The 22,484-nt window shown below is 44.9% G+C and overlaps 1 protein-coding gene across 1 annotated transcript in view; it reads left to right on the forward strand.

Moving 5' to 3' along the window:
* The first annotated feature begins 1,461 nt into the window (after positions 1-1,461).
* Positions 1,462-22,484, forward strand: part of GALM (galactose mutarotase) — a 41,078-nt gene continuing 20,055 nt past the window's right edge. The window contains exons 1-4 of the mRNA XM_016218993.2: positions 1,462-1,793; positions 7,193-7,347; positions 11,504-11,710; positions 16,826-16,907. Of these exons, the coding sequence (XP_016074479.2) occupies positions 1,604-1,793; positions 7,193-7,347; positions 11,504-11,710; positions 16,826-16,907 (634 nt within the window). The 5' untranslated portion in view covers positions 1,462-1,603. The remainder of the gene's footprint in view (positions 1,794-7,192; positions 7,348-11,503; positions 11,711-16,825; positions 16,908-22,484) is intronic.

Genomic DNA, 22,484 nt, shown 5'->3' on the forward strand with positions numbered 1-22,484 from the left:
CACGCAAGAGTGCTTATCGGTTATTGTCTGTGTGGTGCAGTCTGTAATTTGCCTTGTTTGGGTCTTTTTGCTATTATGTGTTATGCTTCCCCGAAGCCTGACGCAAGCTCTCATTTTCCTTTGCTGTCAGAATTCCCCCGCTTCAAATGAGAACTCTGAGGCTTTGTGGCAAGAATGCTAAATATGCCTTCCAACTGCACAGACAGAAAGGGCTAAGAGATGGTTATGTTGTGTTAGCATCGGATTCCAGAAACATGATCCCAATTCTCCTAATTTCTTAATCACGAATGCTTTTGGCACTTGCCACAGTATAGTTGGATCCTCTCTGAAGTACTTAGGAACCAAACCAAATCAAGCAAACACAAGAAGAGCATGCAACGGTCAAGTAAAACATGTTTTCAGGCTTCCGGCATCCTTCCTTCCTAGGCCCAGTACTGCCTAGTTTTACCAGATTTAGCAAAGGAATACGTATATACAGGCTCCTTTATTTTATCTGACAATCCTATTAAGGCCTTTAGTGGGTCCATTTAATTCCCTGCCATTGGAGCCTATCTGGGGCCGGGGGAGGGGGCAGTGAAATTATTCATCAAAACTTAGAGCAATATTTCTTAAAGTTTGGTCTCAGATAATCTGCATCAGAATAACCCAGGGAACCCATGAAAAAGGCAGATTTCTGAGTCTCGACCTAGACTCACAGATTCAGAAATGCCAGGGATGGGCCTGGGAATATGTGTTTAAAAATCTCTGCAAATAATTCTCACAATTCTTTAATGACCTCGGTGTCTTTCCTCTCCCAGTAGTACATATTTAAAGCCTTTTTCTGCTTGTGGAAAGGAGATAATAGAAGTACAGTATCAGATATTTATGAGGGCCTTATTAAATATTTGTTTCCTTAATCCCTTCTTAAATGGACTCTGGGCTTCAAAAGAAAGTGAGAGGCTGCCTCTGATCGCCTCCATATGCATCTGACCATCTATGACTGACCCTTTGTAGGCTGCTGCTATTCCAGGCAGGCAGTCAGGAGAGTCTTTGGGCAGCGGCTCCAGCAGAAACATGTCCAGAGCTTCACCCAGTGGGACAAACAGAATGGATCTTCCATCAGTGTGCAGTGTGCCAAGAAGCCTGCAATTACCCCTTCTCTAAACCCCTGTACTTCTTTCCCCTCTGGATCAGAGTTAACTTAAATCTAAAAGTCAGCCACCAACATTAAGCAACGTTGCACGTTGAGAACCTTGGGCCACAGACCCTGGTAGAATCCTGCAGGTTTAGGATTGGGTTTAGAAAGACTACAGGCCCCAAAATGCAATTTCACCTTCCAAAGACTACCATTCCCAACATGCAATGCAGCCAAAGTTAGCAAAAGAAAAGACCTGCAAGCACGGTTGGAAATTTTTATATTTAGGTCACCTTAGGCAAAGAAATTATTTAAAAGGGCCTCAGGATAGTTTTTTTTGCAGGAGTGATCACTCCCTAAATCCAGGAAAGAAAGGGGAGGAGTCTGAGCCGTGTCACACCCCTTTCCCAGGAAACTTCTTTCTCTCCAAGTTTGGGGGCCGGAGTTCCAAGGTCCAGGAGTAGCAGCCGTACACCCTGAGCTTTCCCCATGGTTTCGGTGACCAGATCCGTGTTTGGAGAGCTGCCCTCAGGGGCAGGGACGGTGGAGAAGTTCCGGCTGCAGTCAGACCTGCTGAGCGTGGACATCCTCTCCTGGGGTTGCACCATCTCGGCCCTGGAGGTCAAAGACAGGCAGGGCCGAGCCTCGGATGTGGTGCTCGGCTTTGCCGAGTTGGCAGGTGGGTTAACTCTGCCCCGCGCACGGCCGGGCTCGGGCTCGAGCTTGGGCCCGGCAGGAACGCTTGGACCCGCTAACTCACGGGGTTGTGATCCTGTGCTTGGGAAAAATCAAAATGAATGGAAACAGCTATGGGACTTGGCCTCTGGCTATCCATTCAGGCTTTGCCTCAGTTGATTTTCAAAGGCAGTTGAGAGTAAGATAAAACTCCAGCAACCCTGGAGCGATCTTTGAACTGTCTGATCTTTGTGAGCGCAGCAGAGGAAAAGGCAGGCTGGAGGGGGTGTGGCTCCCCATTTCTTCCCCGGGGCCCTTTCTCAAGAAGGGAAATCAGAGACGTGCTTCTTCAACTTCCTTTTTCCTTGATTAGATTCTCTCGGAGGCCTGGTTGTCTCAGAAATGCTCAGGGGACGCAGGCAGCTTGTGCACTTTGTTCTGAGCCGGGATAGCGCCCAGTGTGCCCTGGCTGCTCAATGCCCAGGTACAGACGAGCACAAACCTACTGATTGTCCAGAAGCCAGGTCTCCTTCTAACCAGGGTGGACTTGTATTCTGTTGGAATCCATGGGCCATTAAGATCACGCATCAGTACCTGCATTTAAACACTGTTAATCCAGTTGCCTCGTCCAGTGAGACAGTTGAGGTCCCCACCCGCACAGAGCTTGCAGTTTAGCTGGGGACATGGCCATTATCCAAGGAATGGCATAAATAAATCATTACAGTTGCAGTTTGATAGCAACAAAGGAGAGCATACATAGTGTTCTCTTGGCAGTGGGCGTGCAGCTAGACAGAAAATGGGGTCTGAGATAAAGTTGGCAAGGGGGTGCTGTTGAGAATTGACATCCTCTGCTCAGCGGTAGAGGTCTGGGCAAAATCTGCTTAGAGGGGAGGTTTGAGGTTTCCCTTTTGGTGTGTCTTTCTGTCTGTTTGGTTCTTTAGATATGCAGCATGGTTCTTGGTTGGAGGTCAACAGAAAACTCTTGAGAGTATTGGTTTTCCCCTAAGAGACTGAAATTTGCTCCCCATATCCTTAGCAAAATGTATTGTAAGCACATTCCTGAGGATCCTTTCCCTTGCCCTCCGGTTGTCTTAATCTGCCTTGGAGCTTCGCAGCTTGGCTTGGAGAGGGGTAGATAATCTTCAGCAGAATTTCTTTGGTAACTTCAACAAATCTATTATGGGAGACTCAAGGGTGGGAAGGTGCAGGGACATGGGGAAAATCAGCTCCATGTCCCTGTGAATTTCTGGGGGTAGAGGTTCACATCTGTCTTCAAAGTGAGAAGGCAAGAGAGTTGATAAGTGACAAAAGAGGATTCCTCATTTTGCTGCATTACCTCTTGCTGTTAGTAGCATAACTATTTTCCAGGCTGAAACAGAGCCATAAAGAGTTTACTGGCCCGGCCGGGCGTGGCTCAGCCGTTGAGCGTCGTTGACCTAGGATCCAGGAGATCGGGGTTCGATTCCCGGTCAGGGCACATGCCCGGGTTGTGGGCTGCAGCTGATCAGTGACTCCCTCTCTCTTCCTCTCTCTGAAATCAATAAAGATATATTAAAAAAAAAAGTTTACTTGACTGGAGCAAAATTGTCCATGGAGTTGAAGAATTGGGTATTTGGCCAACAACTGCAGAACCAGTAAAGAACTGGAGATGATAAGCTGAGAGCACCAGCTTTTTATCATCTCACTTCCATCTCTGCCTTACCAGCATTCAGGAGGTAACCACCCTCCCTCTATACACAGACTCAACACACACACTCACTTCGTACCATTTTCAGTTCTGATGTGAGTCACTCGGACCTTAAGCACAAGGTGTCTCTGGAATTCATATGAAATGTGTCCTGATGACATGGCACCTGGGAAGTGCCAGGCATGGAAGCGGCGATTTTGCGAGGGCATTTATATAATTGTCTCTATGAGTCTATGACTCTTGTGAGATTCCTGTTGAAAGAAAATATTATCCCCTAATGTTCCTAAAAGAGAGGGGAAAACCCTGATCCCTTTAGATCCCCTGGCTTATATTGTATTGCCCTTCGTGTTATTAACATCTCTTGAGAAAGTTAGAGCATTTTCTTAACCAGAATGCATCACAGGCTTCACAGAAAGCATCGAGAGGGACATTTCCATTCCTATGCTGTCATTTAGATAATTTCTTTATGTTAAAAGGGAATCAAGCTGTTTTCAAAAGAGAAGTTGGACAAAAGCCCTGAGAATATCAAAGAAAACTTTCTAATATATTCAACCACCTTCGAGGTTATTGTTTCCTTTTTAAGGCCCTGTCCTTCAGGTTTTTTGTAGATTCTTTTAGTATTGCCAAAAATAAAGAAGACTTCATAACAGGGAGCATAATTGTCTCAATCAGAATATAGTCATGGCTCCATAACTATGTTTCGGTCAAGGTCGGACCACACTTCGGTAATATACCGACCATATAGCCCAGATGTGCAGCGGGCTATACCATCTAGGTTTGCACAAGGACACTCTGTAATGTTTGCACATCAAAATCTCTCAGTGTGTCCCCACCATTAAGCTGCGCATAACAGTAGAATGAAATGGCTCTCTGCTACTATTTTGATCAATTCTAGTGTATTAAAGCCCATGTTAAGAAATTGGCAACAGTGGTTGTCCTTAAGCAAAGACCCTGGATGACTGGGGTACAGGGATAGGAAGGAGACTTAATTTTCACTGTGTAGTCTTTGAGAATGTCTGAGTATGTAAGTGTTATATAAACAAACCGAGGCCAATAACTTAAAGCAATAAGATATGACAGAGTAAAGGGTTACTTTCCTTACCATGTCCCAAAAAATGTTTTGAGCCACAGGGAAGAGCTAAGCATGTATAATTCCATGACACATGGTCGTTTTGTAACTGCCAGGTTGGTGTGAATGAACTATCTCCAATTTCTCAGGTAGATTATATAAACTGCTTGGATGATGGCCATGACCTGAGGTCAGAATGGTTCAGTTCTTCCCTGGGAAAGTGAGATCTTTCTCCTGTAGAATTCTAAAGAGGTAAATCATATGATCTTTTAGTTACAGGCTGGGAACATTAGTCATGCCTCCTGTGAGTTTTTCTATCATTTTTTTGTATTTAAAATATTTTTAAATGTTTCTTATCTGCATGTCCCACCTGCAGTCATTATGACTTCCTTCAAAACCTGTGATGAGAATATTTTCTTACAAGCCACAGGTACAAACAACCTACCCATGAAATCAATGCAATGTCTTCCCCTCCATCTTCCCCCCACCGGCCAGTTACCACCCAGCTATTACCAGCATGAGAGCCATTATGGAAAAACTAGGAAAAAACAAACAAACACAGTGCTTTTAGAAAATCTGAGTTCCTAAGAGGGGATACCCGGAGGAAAAGGGACCAGTGTAGAGGCTGCACTTTAATATCACAGAGGCCCAAGAGTGCCCTTATAGGAGCACTGAGGAGTCCTGGTTTAAATCTGCTTTGTCCCTTAAAGCTGTGTCACCTTGGGCAGGTTATTTAACCTCTCCAGACCATTTCCTCACCTGAAACAAGTGGATATGATTAAACATGCTGTTGGCTGCGATAGTGTCTGACTATGGTGAACAGTGAATAATTTTTATCTTCTTTCCTTCCTCTGCCCTCAAATTTCTTCCCTCACACTACTTGAACTTTTTATTTCACTTTGTTAACACTGAAAAAAATGGCATGGAGATTCATCTGCGACAACCGACAGCCATTTAAAAATATATAAAATATTTAGGATGCTTAAAGTGCTTGTCAATTAAAATAATGTTTGTTTTCCCCCAAAAGCCAAAGGAAAGTGGATCAGGGTGAAGAGGTTTTGACTGAGACTAGTGAGCAATTTTGTTTGAGACTTTAGGGCACTCTGGCTAAGGTTTGGGCTGTCTGAGGTGGATGTCGTAGCTGGGATCTTTGGGATGGTTCAGCATTTATGACTGTGTTCTGGCCAGTCCCTTGCCCCCCTACCCCAAGGAAGGGACAAGCTTTTTCTCTATCCTTTATCCCACGTTAGCAATTGACTTGAATAAATCAGCATTCCTGATTTGACCTGGAAACTTTGCCTTTTTTCATAGAAAAACATGTGAACCAAACCAAGGAAAGGTCTGGTTTTGGTGACCCAGGGTAAGGGGTTTTAAAGCTACAGCTTCAGAAAGAGAGGAAAGTGGGGGGAGAAAGGTGGGAGCTGATAGAGATCAGCCTGGCCTGTGCTGAGAGATGGTAGTAAGGGCAGTTACCAGAAAGCCTTGTGCTTTCCAAGTAGTGTGAGGCTCAAGAACATGTACTCAGGAGCCAGGCTGTCTGCATTCAAATCCTGGTTTGGCCATAACTAGCTGTGTGTTTGGGAGCAAGTTACTTAACCTTTCTGTTTCCAGTTTCCACATCTATAAAATGAGGATAATAGTGTCTCCCTTATGGAAGCATTCTGAGGATGAAATGAGTTACATGTAGAGCATTTAGAAAGTGGCTGAGGCTTGGAAAGCTCCAAGTAGCTGTTAGGACGTCTACAGGCAGGACTCTGACTGCAGATTAGCAAAGAAGTAAACCAGGGAAGACCCAGAAGAGAACATTAATGTTTCACCTTAGGCCCAACCAGTTGAGTAATGAGAACCCGTGACCTGCAACTGGCCTAATCTGTTCAGGGTCCATATCCCAAGAGCCCCTCCAACCACGGTAGAAATAGTTCATATGCTTAAATTGCATGCTCTTCAGATCCACAGCAGATGTGATGGCTGCACAGGACTGCAGAAAGGGGAATGGAATTCCGAGGGCATCTGAGTGAGAAATAGAGTAGAAAGCAACCCTGGCGATAATACAAAAAACAAACTACCTCCAAACCTTAATCTCTGCCAATGTAATCTGCACTAAAAGATTATATAGCGTAGAGGAGCTCACAAAGATGGAAAGTACTGTAATATGCCCAGGCACAGAGTAAGTACAGGACGCTCTATGTTTATTTGTAACCCCCCCACACACACGCACAAAAAAAGCTGCCAACAGTTTATGCTCACCAATTGCCTGTAACCATCAAAAGGAACATGGTAGGTGGATACGTAGTCACATGGAGAGATCTTAAGACATTTGATAACTGAAAACAGCAGAACAGAGTGTATAATTCTCTTTCAATAGAAAGTGTGTTTGTGTATTTGTATGTGCTTATATGTAGTTAATTTCTTTTAAAGTAAGTGTATATTCCTAACTGCTAGCAGTGGGAAGGCGAGGAGTTGAGAGGCTGGGGAGAGCTCTCGTGTTTTACTCTTGATTAAGGTTGCCAGGTTTAGCAAATAAAAATACAGGATGCCCCATTCAATTAGAATTTCAGGTAAATAATGAATATTTTAAAGTGTAAGTGCGTGCCATGTGCAACAATAATATGGACATACTCTGTCCTCCCATGGCCTTGCCTTGCAGGGTACCTCCAAAAGCAGCCCTACTTCGGAGCAGTGGTTGGCAGAGTGGCCAACCGAATTGCCAAAGGAACGTTCACAGTCGACGGGCGGGAATATAAGCTGCCCATTAACAACGGGCCCAACAGCCTGCACGGGGGAGTCAGAGGGTTTGATAAGGTGAGTTGTGGCACTGGGTAGGGTCCTCACCTGGCACACTTCACAGAGCACCTTCGAGTGTACCTTCTGTTTACCAGGCACAATCCTAGGCACCGGAGGAAACGCATGGAAAGGCGATTCAGGGAGAGGCTGCTCCCACGGTGCGGAGGAGCAGCCGCGCTAACGCTGTTCCAGGACCCATCCTTGTCTAGCTCATCCGACCATAACAGGCAGGGGAGCCCCGAGTGAAGGACAACGGCCCTTGACTTAGGAAAGACAGGGAATGACTTTGTGACAGTGTTGGGATCAGGGAGTCAGGTTGACCTTAAGCACAGCAGGAAAGTGGGTTGAAATAATGCCTAACCACTTACGACACGAGGCATTTTCATGTATTATCTCTCACCCTTTCTAGAACCCTGTATTATCACCAAATGAGAAATCTGAGTCTCCGAAAGGCCACACACTCCTAAGTCAGGCTGCCTGGCCAGAAGCCCTCATTCCTACCCAGCAGGGCCACCACCGTGGGTGCCCCAATCCAGCGCACATCCCTGTATCCGTCATTAAGCCCCGCTGCATTCAGGCCTACCCTGCCTCAGAATCGCCTCGTACACTCCACAGTCCCCCCTTTCCATGATAAAACTCCCATTCCCCAAGTGGATCCCTGGCTAAGCAAGGTTAGGAAAGCAAATCGATCGAACAGCTTCTCCCCGAGGCAGGAATGCCTGGCCGCCTGCTTCCTGGCTGGGTGGCATCTGCCACTTAACCCCCTGCCAGTGACTCTCTTACTAGTCTGGTTTCAGGCTGTGAGGGAGATTGTTTTGGAAGTTAACTTCCTTTCGATTATAACCACCCATTATTTCCTAAGAAGAGCCAGAGAAGACAGGAACACGTGTGCAGTTAAGGATCACAATTTCTTTTCTGCCTCTGACCACCGCCTGTCCTGTAGAAGGAAGTTGGTCAATCTCTGCTTCCCCCGACCCACCAGCTTCCCGTCTGTGGCCCAGAGCCAGGCTGCCCATCAGTTCCCTTCTCCTCAACGATGGGACTCCTCACGCCAGAGAGACACAGAGCCAGAGGGTCTCTGGCCTATGCCCAGTCTGCGGGCAAACCCCAACCAGAGGACGTTAGGCCCAGCTCTGTTTGGACCAGGATCGTCAGAGGAGCCTCAGAACAGCACCTTGTTCCTGTTCCTTCTGTTCAGCTGTGGCGTTGCCGAACATGCATGCCCTGTATGAACGTAGCAAATAGTGAGTGTACATGTGTACATGTCCCTGAATGCAATGTGCCCACCGAGCCCCTCCTGTGAACCAGGGCACATTATAGGGTGGGGGTTTCTGAGGCTCACAGTATAGCAACAGAGCAGGACCCTTCCATTAACAACTGTTATAAGCCCGTAATATAGACGCCAGTGGTGTGGTAGAGGAACTGGGCATGGACAAAGTCATAGCAACTGGGGAGGTGAGATTTGCACTGGCCTTGAAGAAAGGACAGCATTTCATTCACTATGTTGATATTGGGGAGAATGGCTGTGCAACAGCCCAGAGAGAAGTGGGGAAAGACTGGGAATGTTATTACAGCGCCATAGAAAGTCTTTGAACAGTAGGTGTGCTATAGTACCATGAGCAGTAGCAGATGAACTTTGTTTTAAGTTGTGTTTGATCTCAACAGTTACTGAATATTGTTCTTTTGCAGGCATGTGTTTTCTTTTTATAGCAACGTGTTTTTTAAAGATGAAATTTGAATAACCTGACAGGATTAGAAATGGTATACTTAGGCCTAAAGGTGCAAACTAGGAAATTCTCTGGCATTTTGGAAACTACAGGGCCAGGGAAATCCTTCCAGGAGTAGGACTTTTACTTCCCACGGTATTATACTTATCTGATGATATTGGTTTACACACAAATCTTTCCATTGTGTCCTTTCTCTAAAGGAGAAAAGCTAAGTAGCAAGTTAAGATCATTTTATTTCAAATATTTCATTCCTAAAATTTTCCATTTGGGAGATTCTTTTTACTTTCTTTAATCGCATATATAACAGGCTTTATATGTTCAGTGTCTTGAAAGTTCAACATTTCTGGGAGGTAATTAGGGTGTAAAATTAATATTTTACTAAGGTCAGTGAATTTGTTTCAAATACCAGCTGCTTTCACAGTAGGTGAAGGCAGGGACCTCCGTTCCCGCTGGGCTCCCCTTCCTGGCAGATGCAACGTCACTGAGAGGTCCAGCCAGGAGTGGGTGGCTGAGCCTGGGCTCATAGGCCATTCCTCAGGCCAAAGGAGTTGTAATCTTTCAAGTCTATTTGGAATGACACTGTTTGGCCTCAATTCATGGAGATTTGAATGAAACATTTACTGAAACCAAGCTATGTTATAATGTCGATTATCAGACTGAATTTGAATCCTAACTCTGTCACTAATTATACTTCCCAAGGTATTATACTTGACTTATCTATGACTTGCTTTCCCCCCCCTCCTTTAAACAGTGGGCATGAAATATTAACAGTTTCTACTCCACTCCCCTGGGATGTGGGAGGTAGAAGTGAGCAAGTTACCTCCACTGAACTCAATTTGCTCATCTGTAAAATGGGGATAATAATATTAATTAGAACCATGTAAAAGCACCAGGCTGATGGGCACTCAACAAATTGGCAATCTCATGTCTGCAAAAGGCCCCTTTACCCCAGGGCTCCCCAAAGGGCCTGGGGTCTCTGGTCACCTCGTCCTCTGAGAGTGCGAAATAAGGGAACAGGATCAGACCACTTGTTTCAAATGCACGTCTTACTAGCTGTGTGGCCTGGAACAAGCAGGTTATCTTTTCTGAGCCTCAGCTCTGTCATCCCCAAATGAAGATAATAGTACCTACCTTAAGTCAGCTCTGAGACAGATAATATAGTGTCTGTGAAGTTTCTAGCAAAGTGCCTTGGCTCACAGTGGGCACTCAATAAATGTTGGTTTTCCCTTCCCCATAAGGGTCATCTTGGAGCCTTGAAGGCAAAGTCAAGAGGAATCACTGTGTTAATCGAAGATTCCTATTTATATTTTCAAAAGCAAAAAAACTCTTAAAAACTTTTATTTGCCTGGCCGGCGTGGCTCAGCGGTTGAGCATCGACCTGTGATCCAGGAGATCCTGGTTCGATTCCCAGTCAGGGCTCATGCCCGGGTTGCGGGCTCGATCCCCAGTGGGGGGTGTGCAGGAGGCAGCGGATCAATGACTCTCTCATCATTGATGTTTCTCTCTCTCTTCCTTTTCCTTCCTCTTTCTGAAATCAATAAAAACATATTTTAAAAAATAAAAATTTTTCTTTCCACTCTTAGAATACTATTTTCCAGAGTGAGAAGAAACCTTGGCGATCATTTTCTCAGCCCCTTTATTTTATGAATAGAATTGATGTCCAAAGTCACACAGTGAGCTGAGAACAAACTTGGCCCCCAAATCAAGACTCCTGACTATGGGCTAGAATCTTCCTAATGGAGCAAGTGCCTCATTTGTTTGGAACACCAGGGAACATAGAGAAACTCATGGTGCTTTTAAATAAACATTTGTAAATAGTACCCCCAGGAGAGAGGAGCTGATTTATTAAGGTTATTTTTAATACTATTAGCAGATAGCATGGCCGGGCGTGGCTCAGTGGTTGAGCGTCGACCTAGGATCCAGGCGATCAGGGTTCGATTCCCGGTCAGGGCACATGCCCGGGTTGCGGGCTCGATCCCCAGTCAGGGGCGTGCAGTGGGCAAACAATCAATGACTCTCTCATCACTGATGTTTCTATCTCTCGCTCTCCCTCTCCTTTCCTCCCTCTGAAATCAATAAATATATATATTTTTAAAAATTCTATTAGCAGATAGCAGATATTGCTATATGACACTCAGAATATGGTGCTGAGGTTTCAAAATAGTCTTAAAGTAGGAGAAAAAAATATTGTAGACACGTATAAATTTAGGGGGAAAAGAGTACGGGAAATGTGAGTAAAGAGAAAAAAATTTTTTATCTCAAATTCTGTATAAAACAGAATTTTAGAATATTAAAATCTAGGCTATTATTTTAAACGTTATAAATTGTATCATAATTTCCCTTCCTGGAATCAGTTGTCTTTAATATTGAAATAATACTATGTCTTTAATATTGGCATTTAGCTTGGGATTGGAGTGACTAAACAGCTTTGAAAAAATTTGTTCTAGGTCCTCTGGACCCCTCAGGTGCTGTCAAATGGCGTCCAGTTCTCCCGGGTCAGTCCAGATGGCGAGGAAGGTTACCCTGGGGAGTTAAAAGTCTGGGTAACATACACGCTGGACGGTGGGGAGCTCGTGGTCAACTATCGAGCACAGGCCAGTCAGACCACACCAGTCAATCTGACCAACCATTCTTATTTCAACCTGGCAGGCCAGGTAAGTGGCCTTGCCTCTTCTCTCCTGTGATGTGCTTTGTGAAATGACTGGGGGGGGGGGGGGGGGCGGGGGGAGGGTTGACTGGAAAGACCAAAAAAGCATGAAATTACTCTGGCAATGGGATCACCCCCATGATGATGAAAAGTGCCCAGCCAAGCATCTGGCTCATAGTAGGTGCTCAATAAGTGGAAATTATAGAGAAAGATAGGAAGAGCACATTCTACTGCCAACAGAACTATCTGTTTCCTATATGCTCAGACAACTAACTAGCTATTTTAAGAATTCCCTCTCATCTAGTAACTATACTTACATTTGCTTCCCCTACTTTACTCCTACTCCCCACCCCTCCTGCCAAAGAAATTGGTTCCAAGGACAGTGCTTCTGCCCTTGGACCTTTCAAGCTGTGCTCAGCCCAACCCTTTTAGATATGCTGCCTATATTTGCATGTTCCTACTGGGCACCCTAAGTGTGGTGTAGAGACATTGACACCCCTCCTTAGGTAACTTCTAAACGACCTCATTCCCTCCTAATGCAAATATTTTAGCTTGTTGAGGCGATTGCATGAGACAGAATGAAAAAAGCTTAGCTAAACTCTGCAGATTGTATCTATGACTTCCTGCTTATCTGAAGAACCTCATCACTGTCTACTCTACTTGAATCAGTCACTTGGCCATGATTTTCTACCATGAGATGATCTTCACAGCCAACTAGTAATATCTTGCATTTTCACACTCTTTTAGGAGTTTGCTGATTTTTTCCCCAAGGATCTTTTCAAAGAGCATGAGTTAATGGGTTCTTATGTAATTTCCAAAGTTCTCCCTTTAAAAATAAGGAAGGTGTGTCTTCGTATGCCTGTTTCTTATCTTCAGGAACTTCTACCACCCTTCTTGAGATCTTAAAGACAAACCAAAGCACAGAAACAAAACAAACATGCCCAGCCATAACAGGCTCTGCAATAATGAACATAAACACTCTGCTTTTTAAAATAAGTTCAGAAAGAAACTTGACAAAAATAGAACAAAATATTCATGGCTTAATGTAGGCAGCATATCATGGTGATTTTTTACTATTTCTCCCCATTTTTATACACTTAGAACATCCTATTTTATAATCAGGGGTGGCCTAAAGGAATGGATTCAGAAATAGAAAGAGAAGTTAACTGTGAAAAATTACATCTGCCAATGTGTCCCAATGGAGGAGACTTAATGGGAATGTAAGGTTCACTGAGGCTCTTTCCATTCACCTGGCAGGAGAACCCTCCTGACCGGAATTTTACACCTTTCCAAGCCTAAAGGGACTTGAAGTGACAGGTATTTCTGAATCTCTTTCCAGAGGCTGAATAGTTTCCCAGATTACAGACCCCGCCCAGAGGATGGTCAATGTCAACTCCCTTCTATATGTAGTCTTAGTATGTGCAGCTCCATTCCACAGCCACTAGCTTCAGGCTGAGGGTGGGCAGGGGTTGCCAGCCTTCTGGGGCACTCAGGTAAGAGTGGATGGTCAGTCACCAGGCCTTGCGGTCAAGGGGCCTCTGCGTTTTCAAAACATCTCTTGCCAGACCCACAGACGCATTATCATGTGTCTTAAACCCTCCCCAGGGAAATGGCTCAAAACAGGGTATTTAAGTCAGTTCATCTTATATTATTTTCTTCTTTTGTTTGTTTTTTAAATTGAATACTATTTTTGTTCTACTTGGGGCTAAGCTTTGACTCATCACTTCTAAGTTTGAGTGTTGGAGGCCTCGGAGGGAGAACTGGGTTTTTCAAAGAATGGAAAAGTTATGTGGGTTGTGGGTTAGTTGTGGGGTTTTGTTTGTTTGTTTGTTTGTTTTTTCTGCTGTTCCTACTTTTGCCTAACATAAAACTGGGAGAACACGTTTTTTTATTGAAACTTTACCTAAAGAGCTATGAGAGCAGGCCTGGTGGAACTTGAGATAAAAAGCAGTAACTGTGGCTCCAGTACAACTGGGGAGGTATGTCATTAAGGACCCAGATTGTTCTGTCTTTCCATTTGGCTTCTTCAGTGCTTTGGCCTTTGTCTTCAGGCTGTCCCCTCATGGTCACAAGATGGTTGCCACAGCTCCAGAAATCACCCCTTCATATAGTCATATCTAGAGGCAAAAAAGGACCTATTCCTTTTTCTTTTCTTTTTTAAATATGTTTTGATTGATTTCAGAGAGAGAGAGAAACATCAGTAATGAGAGAGTCATTGATCGGCTGCCTCCTGCACGCCCCCTGCTAGGGATCAAGCCCCCAACCAGGGCATGTGCCCTAACTGGGAATCAAACCTCGGTCTCTTGGATCATAGGTCAATGCTCAACCACTGAGCCACACCTGCCTGGGGGCATTCCTTTTTTTCGTATCTTTTATCTTCCATTTTTAAGAATAAGCAAAACTTTACCCAGAAACTCCGGACTTTCCCTACTTTTTCTGGCAAAAGTGTGTCCTAAGCCCCGTTGAACCCAATCACCAGCAAGGGAATTAGACCACCGGGATTGGCTTAGACCAACCAAGATTTGCCCTCTGGGGCCAGGGTGGGGGTCCTTTCCCTGAATATAAAATCTAGCATGTGATAAATCAGCAGGTCATTTCCTCCCAGGGGGAAGGGAGGGTGCTAGTGAAGGAGTTGCTATGGCTTGGGTAGTAACCAATAGTGTCTTGTTATATCCTGCTAGAGGCGATAAGAGTTAAATTAAGACAGGGTAGTGGCAATACACAAAAAGGTCCGTCAAACCCATGCAGGCCACAGTGAGCTCTATAAATGATTAATGTTACAGACTAGCAACAGCCAAGCCAAGTTCACCAAAACAAACACTGAGTTCAGAGATGGACCTCAAGTTCCATTTGTGAATTCGCATTCTTTGCCAAGTTTTCATCCACCTGGGAGGGAAATGAATCCAACAGTAATATTCCACCGGAGTAGATCACTGCATTATTCCAGGTCAGAAGAGTCATAAAGGAAGCACGCTTCCCTTTAATGAAGGAATTAGTGCTGCTCAGCGACCCAGTAACCCTTGGGAGAGCGGGGGCCTGATGAATGTTTTTTTCCCTTCTCCCTGGCTCCTTCCTAACATCTCAGGCTCATCAGTTTATTCAGTGTGTGATTTCACATTGAATCATTTTCTTTCTGTGTTAGTACTTAAAAAAAATGAAAGAAAGAAAGAAAGAGAGAGAGAGAGAGAGAGAGAGAGAGAGAGAGAGAGAGAGAGAGAGAGAGAGAGAGAGAGAAGAAAGAAAGAAAGAAAGAAAGAAAGAAAGAAAGAAAGAAAGAAAGAAAGAAAGAAAGAAAGAAAGAAAGAAAGAAAGAAAGAAAGAAAGAAAAGAGGAAATTCCTAAGCAGCTTTATTCATAATAGTAAAACACTGGAATGACCCAGAAGCCCGTCGGCAGGAGAATGGGTGAACAAGTCGCGATGTATTCATACGATGGAACGCTCCTTAACCCTGACCTGAGCACTGAACAGGTAGAGCCAAGGAAACAGTCTCAAATTCTCTTCCCTCAACAGGGAAAAGACACCCCTCAGTCCCAGAGGCCTCTCTGGGGCTGGCAGTGCCCCTGAGGCATGAGAGGATGGCAGGAGGGAGAGCCACCCAGATGACCCCTCTAGTCTAGAGCTGCCCTCGGCAGACCCCTCCCGTCTTGGACCTGCCTTCCCAGGCCAGAGCAGGGACCAAACAAGTGGCTAAGACAGCGCAAGCAGAGGAGAGCCCCTGGCCCAGCCTTACCTGCCACCCACCCCTACCCCTGCCCAGCATGCACCCGCTGGGAGAATACAAGAGATGCTCCCCAGAAACACACCGTCATAGCAGTGTAATTAAAACTATTTCTGTCCTGAAGATCTATTTAGATCCTGAAGGTCTCTAAAACTGGCCTCTTTCCAATTTGATTATGCGAACCTGAGGCTTTCTGACCACAGAACCTTGTTTTCCATTAGCCATAGTGCTCTGTCTCTCTACTGACTTCTCGAACCCAGCAGAACCTTCTGCGTCGCTTAGCTCAGGGTTTCTCAGTCTTGGTACTATTGACATTTCGGCCAGATAATTCCTGTTGCAGGGTGGGGAGGTTGCCCTGTGCATTGCAGAGTGTTTAGTAGAATCCCTGGTCTCTTCCCACTAGATGCTGTTAACATTGCCACCCCAGTCATGACAATCAAAAATGTCTCCAGACATTGTCAAATCTTTTCCCCCATGGGGCAAAATGGTCCCCATTTGAGAACCACTGGTTTAGCTTATTTTTTATTACTCACTAGGCAAAAGCCCTCACCTGGTTTCCCTTTCATATCTTCTGCCATGAAGGTTTAAAATAAACTGTTACTAATCAAAAGAATCCTTTTAATTAGAAACATACGTGTGTATCTTTTAATTTACAAGCAGCACAACACATCTTTACTAAGCTGTTCTTCAGAAGAGCCCTGGAAAAGCTGGGGCCTTCATTAGCCCAGTTTTACCCTGAAGGAAATGAGATTCTAGGAGGTTGTGTCACTTCCCTGGGGCCACTCATTGGGAGCTGAAACTAGACTCCAGGCCTCTGACCACTGACGAGACTTTGACTCCCCCAGGAGAGCAGGGTACGTCTTTATGGAGGAGACAGACAAACTCTAAAAAGCAGGGACCCCAGTTCTGACTCCCCGGCTTCTGTCATGTGGCAGGCAGTATTTGGGTGGAAAATGGGCCAGAAAAGGTGAATGCCCCACCTCTAGCGAGCCCGGAGGCGAGGCCTTGGCCGTCCAGCCCCTGTGTGCTACAGGTCACCGACCCTCGCTTCTGTTTGCCTGGCATGTGAGGAGAGTGGAAGAAACCCCTCTGCTACTAAGCTGAAATGCAAAAGGCTTTCAAACCACTGATATCTCCCTGACTTTGCACCTTTACAATTTCCTTTAGTAAAGAACATGCATACTGGGGTCACTCTCGAAAGTTTCTTCCAAACGTTATCAGCTGCTATTTGAGGCCCTGTCTACCCCACTTAAATGAACATTATCAGCCATCACCACAGGTCACATGAGATTTCTAACGTTTTGTCAATGCCTGAAAACATTTCTGCGAGAGAAATTATAAAGCAAATGTATGAAATAAGACTAAGCTTTAAATCTTTTCTTCTCTATCTCTTCCCCCCCCAGGGTACCCCAAACATATATGACCATGAAGTCACTATAGAAGCTGATGCCTTTTTGCCTGTGGATGAAACCCTGATTCCTACAGGTTGGTGAATTTTAACTTTTTATAAGAATGTAGAGCTGGGGTGCAATTTGAGAAGCATCAAAACTTCACTTACCTAAATTTATTTTCCCTGTTGGCCTACCAAAATGCTTATAATTACCATGATTAGTCATTTATTTTGGTTAAAGTTGGGTGACCATATAATTAAACAGCCAAACCAGGACCCTTTTGAGAGGGAAAGGGGATACTATTACTAATTAAGCCAGGGCAACAGGCATAAACTGAGACAGTCCCCAACACATTGGGCCCCCTGGTCATCCTAGCCAAGCCTTAGGTTCCAGAAGTTCTTTACTAAAATGTAAATCTGTTACTTGTTAGCTCCTTAGCAGAGATCAGTTTACCTGAACGTTACCTCACAAATGCAGGGCACTGATAGAACAGCACATGGTTTTTGATAGAAAAGGGAAGGGTTGGATGAGTTGTACCTTGAGCAGGACAAATGCAGATGTCGTGTAAGATATTAACATTAGAGGAAGGTGGGTGAAGGATACACAATAATATATTATTTTTGAAATTAAAATTATTAAAAAAAAAAGTCCAGGGCACTAAGCAAGACATTGCTTTAAGTTTACTGGGCGCCTGCCATACTTTAGGTAAGGGCTTTTGTTCTGTTTTGGCCTCTTTAAAACAATGGGATTGTGTTAATGGCTGCCAGATCAAAACGGGTAGGAGGGAAAAGGTAAGAATGTGAGCCTGCATATTAAACAGCAACTTCAGTTAGCAGTAGGCATTAGAAACTCCCATAGATATAGTGACTATGAAACTAATTAGAAGACTGTGAAATCAAGATAAATGGATTAAAATTTTGGCGTCACAGTGTCGAATGTTTTCCTGGCTCCAGGGCTGGGTTTAGAGGCTTTTATTTGTCTTGGTGACATTTGTCATCTTTTGATATTGACATGGCTCAATAGATGGGCATGAGTGAGCTGGCCCAACTTGTCCTAGATGCAGAATAAATGCATTCGAACTGTACCTTGTGAACTGCAAGGAAAAAATAGTGGCGGCAGCTGTTTTGCAACTGATAAAGAAGAAAATGAACTAAGCACCTTACAGGCAGAGGCGATGAACTAAGTGCATATTTATTTGTGTATATGTATAAAATCTTATGCTGTCCTCTCGAGTTTTGATTAGGCGAAAATCACCAAAAATGCGTAATTCATTCTGTGTAAAGATTACTTCCATGACTGTATGAGATAATGCAGTTGAACAGACTGCATATAATCGGGCTCATCTCAGTGCTGCACTGTGCATGGTTTTAGGGTCAAATTCTATACCCCACCAGCACGGAACTCCTGGGAAGTCGAGTAGGATGTAAGCGCTCCAGGCTCAGGGAGACAAGAGTTCTGGCCTTGGCTTTGCTGTCAACTAGCTCAGGGACCTTTGGTGTATGTATCATGCTTTAACATTTAACCTCTCTACACTCTCACTTTCTTTTCTGCAAAGAGAAGGGATGTTGAACTCAATCCAATTTTATGGGCCAGTAAATTTTCTTTAATAAACAATTTAGGAGACTTCTCTGGGGTTGCCTGACTTTTCCTTTTGCCAAGTTAGAAAGCTATCCTATATATAGGACTATTAGAACTAATTGGGATGTATGTACGTTATATTTCAATACATTTTTAAGAAACTAATTGCGCTAATAATGAGAAACAGAGAGAGACTATATTTATTTTTTTAAATTCCAAACTGCCATTTATAATCACTATCTTTTCATAAAAGAAAGAATATTTTAATACCACAAAAGTGGGGGAAATTCAATGTCAGACTAAAAAACAATCCTTTACATTGAATTCATCTTGTTTTTTAAAGAAATGTGATAGATTATCCAAATATATCTCCATTTTCCATGGACCGGTGAAAATTTTATCACACACTCAGGATTGGGAACGAATAATTTGTAAGATCACTTGTAGCTCTTACATTCTGTGATTCTAAGAGGCTCTTAGTAGAAAATTTTACTATTTCCAACACCCTTAAGTTCATCAGAACCCTCTCAGGAAAGTCACTAAGTGGTAGAGGTTGGCAATAAATTTTGGTCTCCTGGCATGTGAATGGCTTTTACTCCATAAATCAGTTACTTTGCCCACCATCCCCATCTTTTGCTTTCTACCCCAAATCCTAAGGTCATAAAAATCCTCGTTATTTTTACTTGGAGCTCCTAGAGAGAAAAGTCTCTTTTCATCGTTGTACCAAAAAGGAAGCCAAGGGCTCCTCACCTACAGCCAGCGTCACAAGAGCGGAGAGCAGCTGAGGCGCCTGAGAGCCTCTTACAGGCGCATCGCGGCGGGTTGGAGGGCATCGCGGCGGGTTGGAGGGCATCGCGGCGGGTTGGAGGGCATCGCGGCGGGTTTGGAGGGCATCGCGGCGGGTTGGAGGGCATCGCGGCGGGTTTGGAGGGCATCGCGGCGGGTTTGGAGGGCATCGCGGCGGCGGGTTTGGAGGGCATCGCGGCGGGTTGGAGGGCATCGCGGTGGGTTTGCGGGACGCTCAGGGCCACGTTCTAACCCAGAGGCTTTTTGTCAAATCATCCCTTGAATACTTATGGGCTTGTCTCAAATGTATAATCTGACAAATTGCAATTTCTTAGCACCATTTGGTCAGCCTCCTGTGGACTTTCTGCCACGTCTCCTTGACTGGCTTCTAAGTTTGTGATATGAAGATGTTTAATAGTCCCAGGCCCCTGCTTTCTGTGGCTATTAATTTATACTTAAGTTTTTCAACTCCTTCTTTTCTGTTTGCCCTTCATAAACACTCTAACCTGAGTAGTTCCTGGGGAAAATGCTGATGCAGATCTAAACTTTGGGGGTGTTTTTCACCTTGGTTACAGACACTCGGTAAATGATTTTTCAGGTGATGGGAAAACCCACTGTCAGGAGAGAGCAGCACCCCTTATTTTATAGTAGCTGCCCGTCTGTGGCCAAGGCACTCAGTACCAAGGGCCCTTCCGCAGTGTGTGTTTGGGGGAGGGAAGAAGTCCTGGCCTCGTTTTGTTTGTCACCGGCTCATTGACTGGATGTTATTACAGGGAGAGGAAAGGAATATGCTGGGATACAAGTTTCAGGAGCCAAAGCAAGCACGTAGGATAGAATCCCCCCGTCTTACACTTACAGCCCCATCGGGATCCTTACCCTGGGCTTCCTAACACAGGTGAACAAGCCCTGTGTTGTTAGGCTGGAAGGCTCCAGCATCTTTGATTTTCTTCTGGGGGGGGGGAGGGGGGAGGAAGAAATAGTTTGAGTAAAAGAGCAGAATCCATCAGCTAGCTCCTGAAGCTATTGCTCTAGGTGAAATTCCAGGCACCTTGGAGTCGCAGGGGCGTTTTGGGCACGAGGTCCCTGCTCACAGGGGCCTCTTGGCTGTGCGGAGGCCGCACCAACAGAAGGCCTCGCCCTGCAAGGCTGAGAGCTCTTTTTACCTGCAAACCAGGAGCAAGGTTTGCCGCTGAGCTCTCAGGCTGGGTTTGCATGTCAGCAGTTAGTTTAGCTTTGCTTCTTCCAAGCAGTTGTTTTCTTTACTTAAAAAACAATTGCAGACCATAAAACATTTGCTACTACTTAGGTTGTCCTCAGGGCTGTCCCTATAGTTTCCCGGAGGTGGAACTCCTGGAAACCGTTTACCAGAAAGGACAGGAATGTGAGGGATGTCCCGAGGGCGAGGGCCCTCCAGGGCCAGAGCACTGTGCTGCCGTGTCAAGAATTTAGCTTCGGGACCCGAGTCTAGTGTCCTGCCTGTGGCAACAAGGGAACCGGTTCCCTGGTGCCCTGCTCAGGTAATAAGCCAGCTAAATGTGAGCCGGTGAGAAAATGCAATCCTGTTTCTCAGGGACGAATTCCCCCCAGGGTGGTAAAGATACGTTTCACCCCTTCGCCTTACGCAACTGTGGGACCTAGAGGCGACCTGGGCAACCCGCCCAGCAAGACAGTACCGTGTGGAACTAAACGTGTGTCTTAAAGGCATTTACAGCACATAGCTTTTTTTTCTTTTAATTTTGCTGCTCTTTATTTGCAGATAAGGAATTAAGAAAAAAAAGAATGCTTTGACTAGGTCCTTTGCCTCTTAAAGTAACAGTAGAAAAATCCCATCTTATTATTTTTCGTGAGAAAAGATACCTTTTCTTTTTATAAAACTTAACCCAACCCAGTTTTTCCCCCAACCCATCTATGTCCACTTGCTATTCTTGCTGCTTTCCGTTTTTGAAAGCTTGTTTTAAAATTGCATGAAAGCAACCCCATTTTGACAAAATTAGAATTCTGGTAGGAAAGGCTCACCACAGGCTGTGGGGAGAGACCCGGCCAGATCTGCGTATTTTATTTCAACCTCTTTGGGTTCAGCGTACAGTTCAGTCAATTTTATAATTACTTCCCTAGGGCAGGTGTGAGTCTCTGCCCTGAAGAAATAACAAATTCCAAAGTAGTCTCCTGGTTCAAAGACAGCACAGATGAAGACTGTTTTGATCTATATGTTTTGATCTTTCTGGAGCTTCTTCCAGAAAATTTCTTCAGGCTTCATATGATTCTAAAATTTTGGACATATTTGTTTCAACTTTCCATCAATGTGCTTCCTCTTTTCTTTTCAACCTCACCCCTTCCCCACCCAGGACTCTTAGTCATCAGGTCCTGCTGATTATTAACTTCCGAGTGTTTCTCAAATCTGCTTCCTCGGTGTGTATTCTTGATGATATGGCTCCATGTTCATCATCACTGTCCTGGTTTAGGCTCTTCTTGTCTAGGTCAGTGCCTGGCTTCTCTTATGAGCTTCATAAATTGGGATCAGTGGGTGAACAAATGAATCTGGACGATAGCTCTCTAATTGGAGGGGTATATCTTTAGCACTACCTTCCATCGGGTTACTAAAGGTATCTATCAAAAATGCAAATCTCACTTTGACACTCTCGAGCTTAAAAAATCCCTAAGATGGCTCCCAGGTCAGATACCAGCTGCCTCTAGGCCCATGTCCCACGGTGCCTCACTCACACCCCACCCTGATTCAGGGTCCCCTCCCACGTACAGGGACCACCCAGTAAACCCCTGTGTTTTTTTGGGTTTTTTAAAAATATATATCTTTACTGATTTCAGAGAGAGGAAGGGGGAGGGAGAGAGAGAGAGAGAAACATCAATGATGAGAGAGTCATTGATCGGCTGCCTCCTGCACGCCCCCCACTGAGGATCGAGGCTGCAGCCCGGGCATGTGCCCTGACCGGGAATTGAACTGTGATCTCCTGGATCCTCAGTCGATGCTCAACTGCTGAGCCACGCCATCTGGGCAGTACCCCCTTCTTTGATGCATAAACCCTTACTCTTTCTTCAAGGCCTGTACTTTCTCCTTAGAAATCTTCCCCCACTTCCTGGGCTCAGTAGGTTTTTTGGTGCTGGGGTTTTGTGATGACATAGCTGTTTGGAGCTCACCTTGTGCCAGAGCTCCCTGGTCTTCCCCTCCCCAAGTCTACCTCAGATGATCTGTCAGGATTCAGTTACAGAGCCAGAGCAGGGAGCCAGCAGAGAGCCTCCCGCTTGGTCTGTCTGGCTCGAAGCTAGAAAACCAGTCGACACTAAACACAAA

This window comes from Miniopterus natalensis, chromosome 13, assembly GCF_054644295.1.
Source record: "Miniopterus natalensis isolate mMinNat1 chromosome 13, mMinNat1.hap1, whole genome shotgun sequence".
NCBI classification, from domain to species: Eukaryota; Metazoa; Chordata; class Mammalia; order Chiroptera; family Miniopteridae; genus Miniopterus; species Miniopterus natalensis.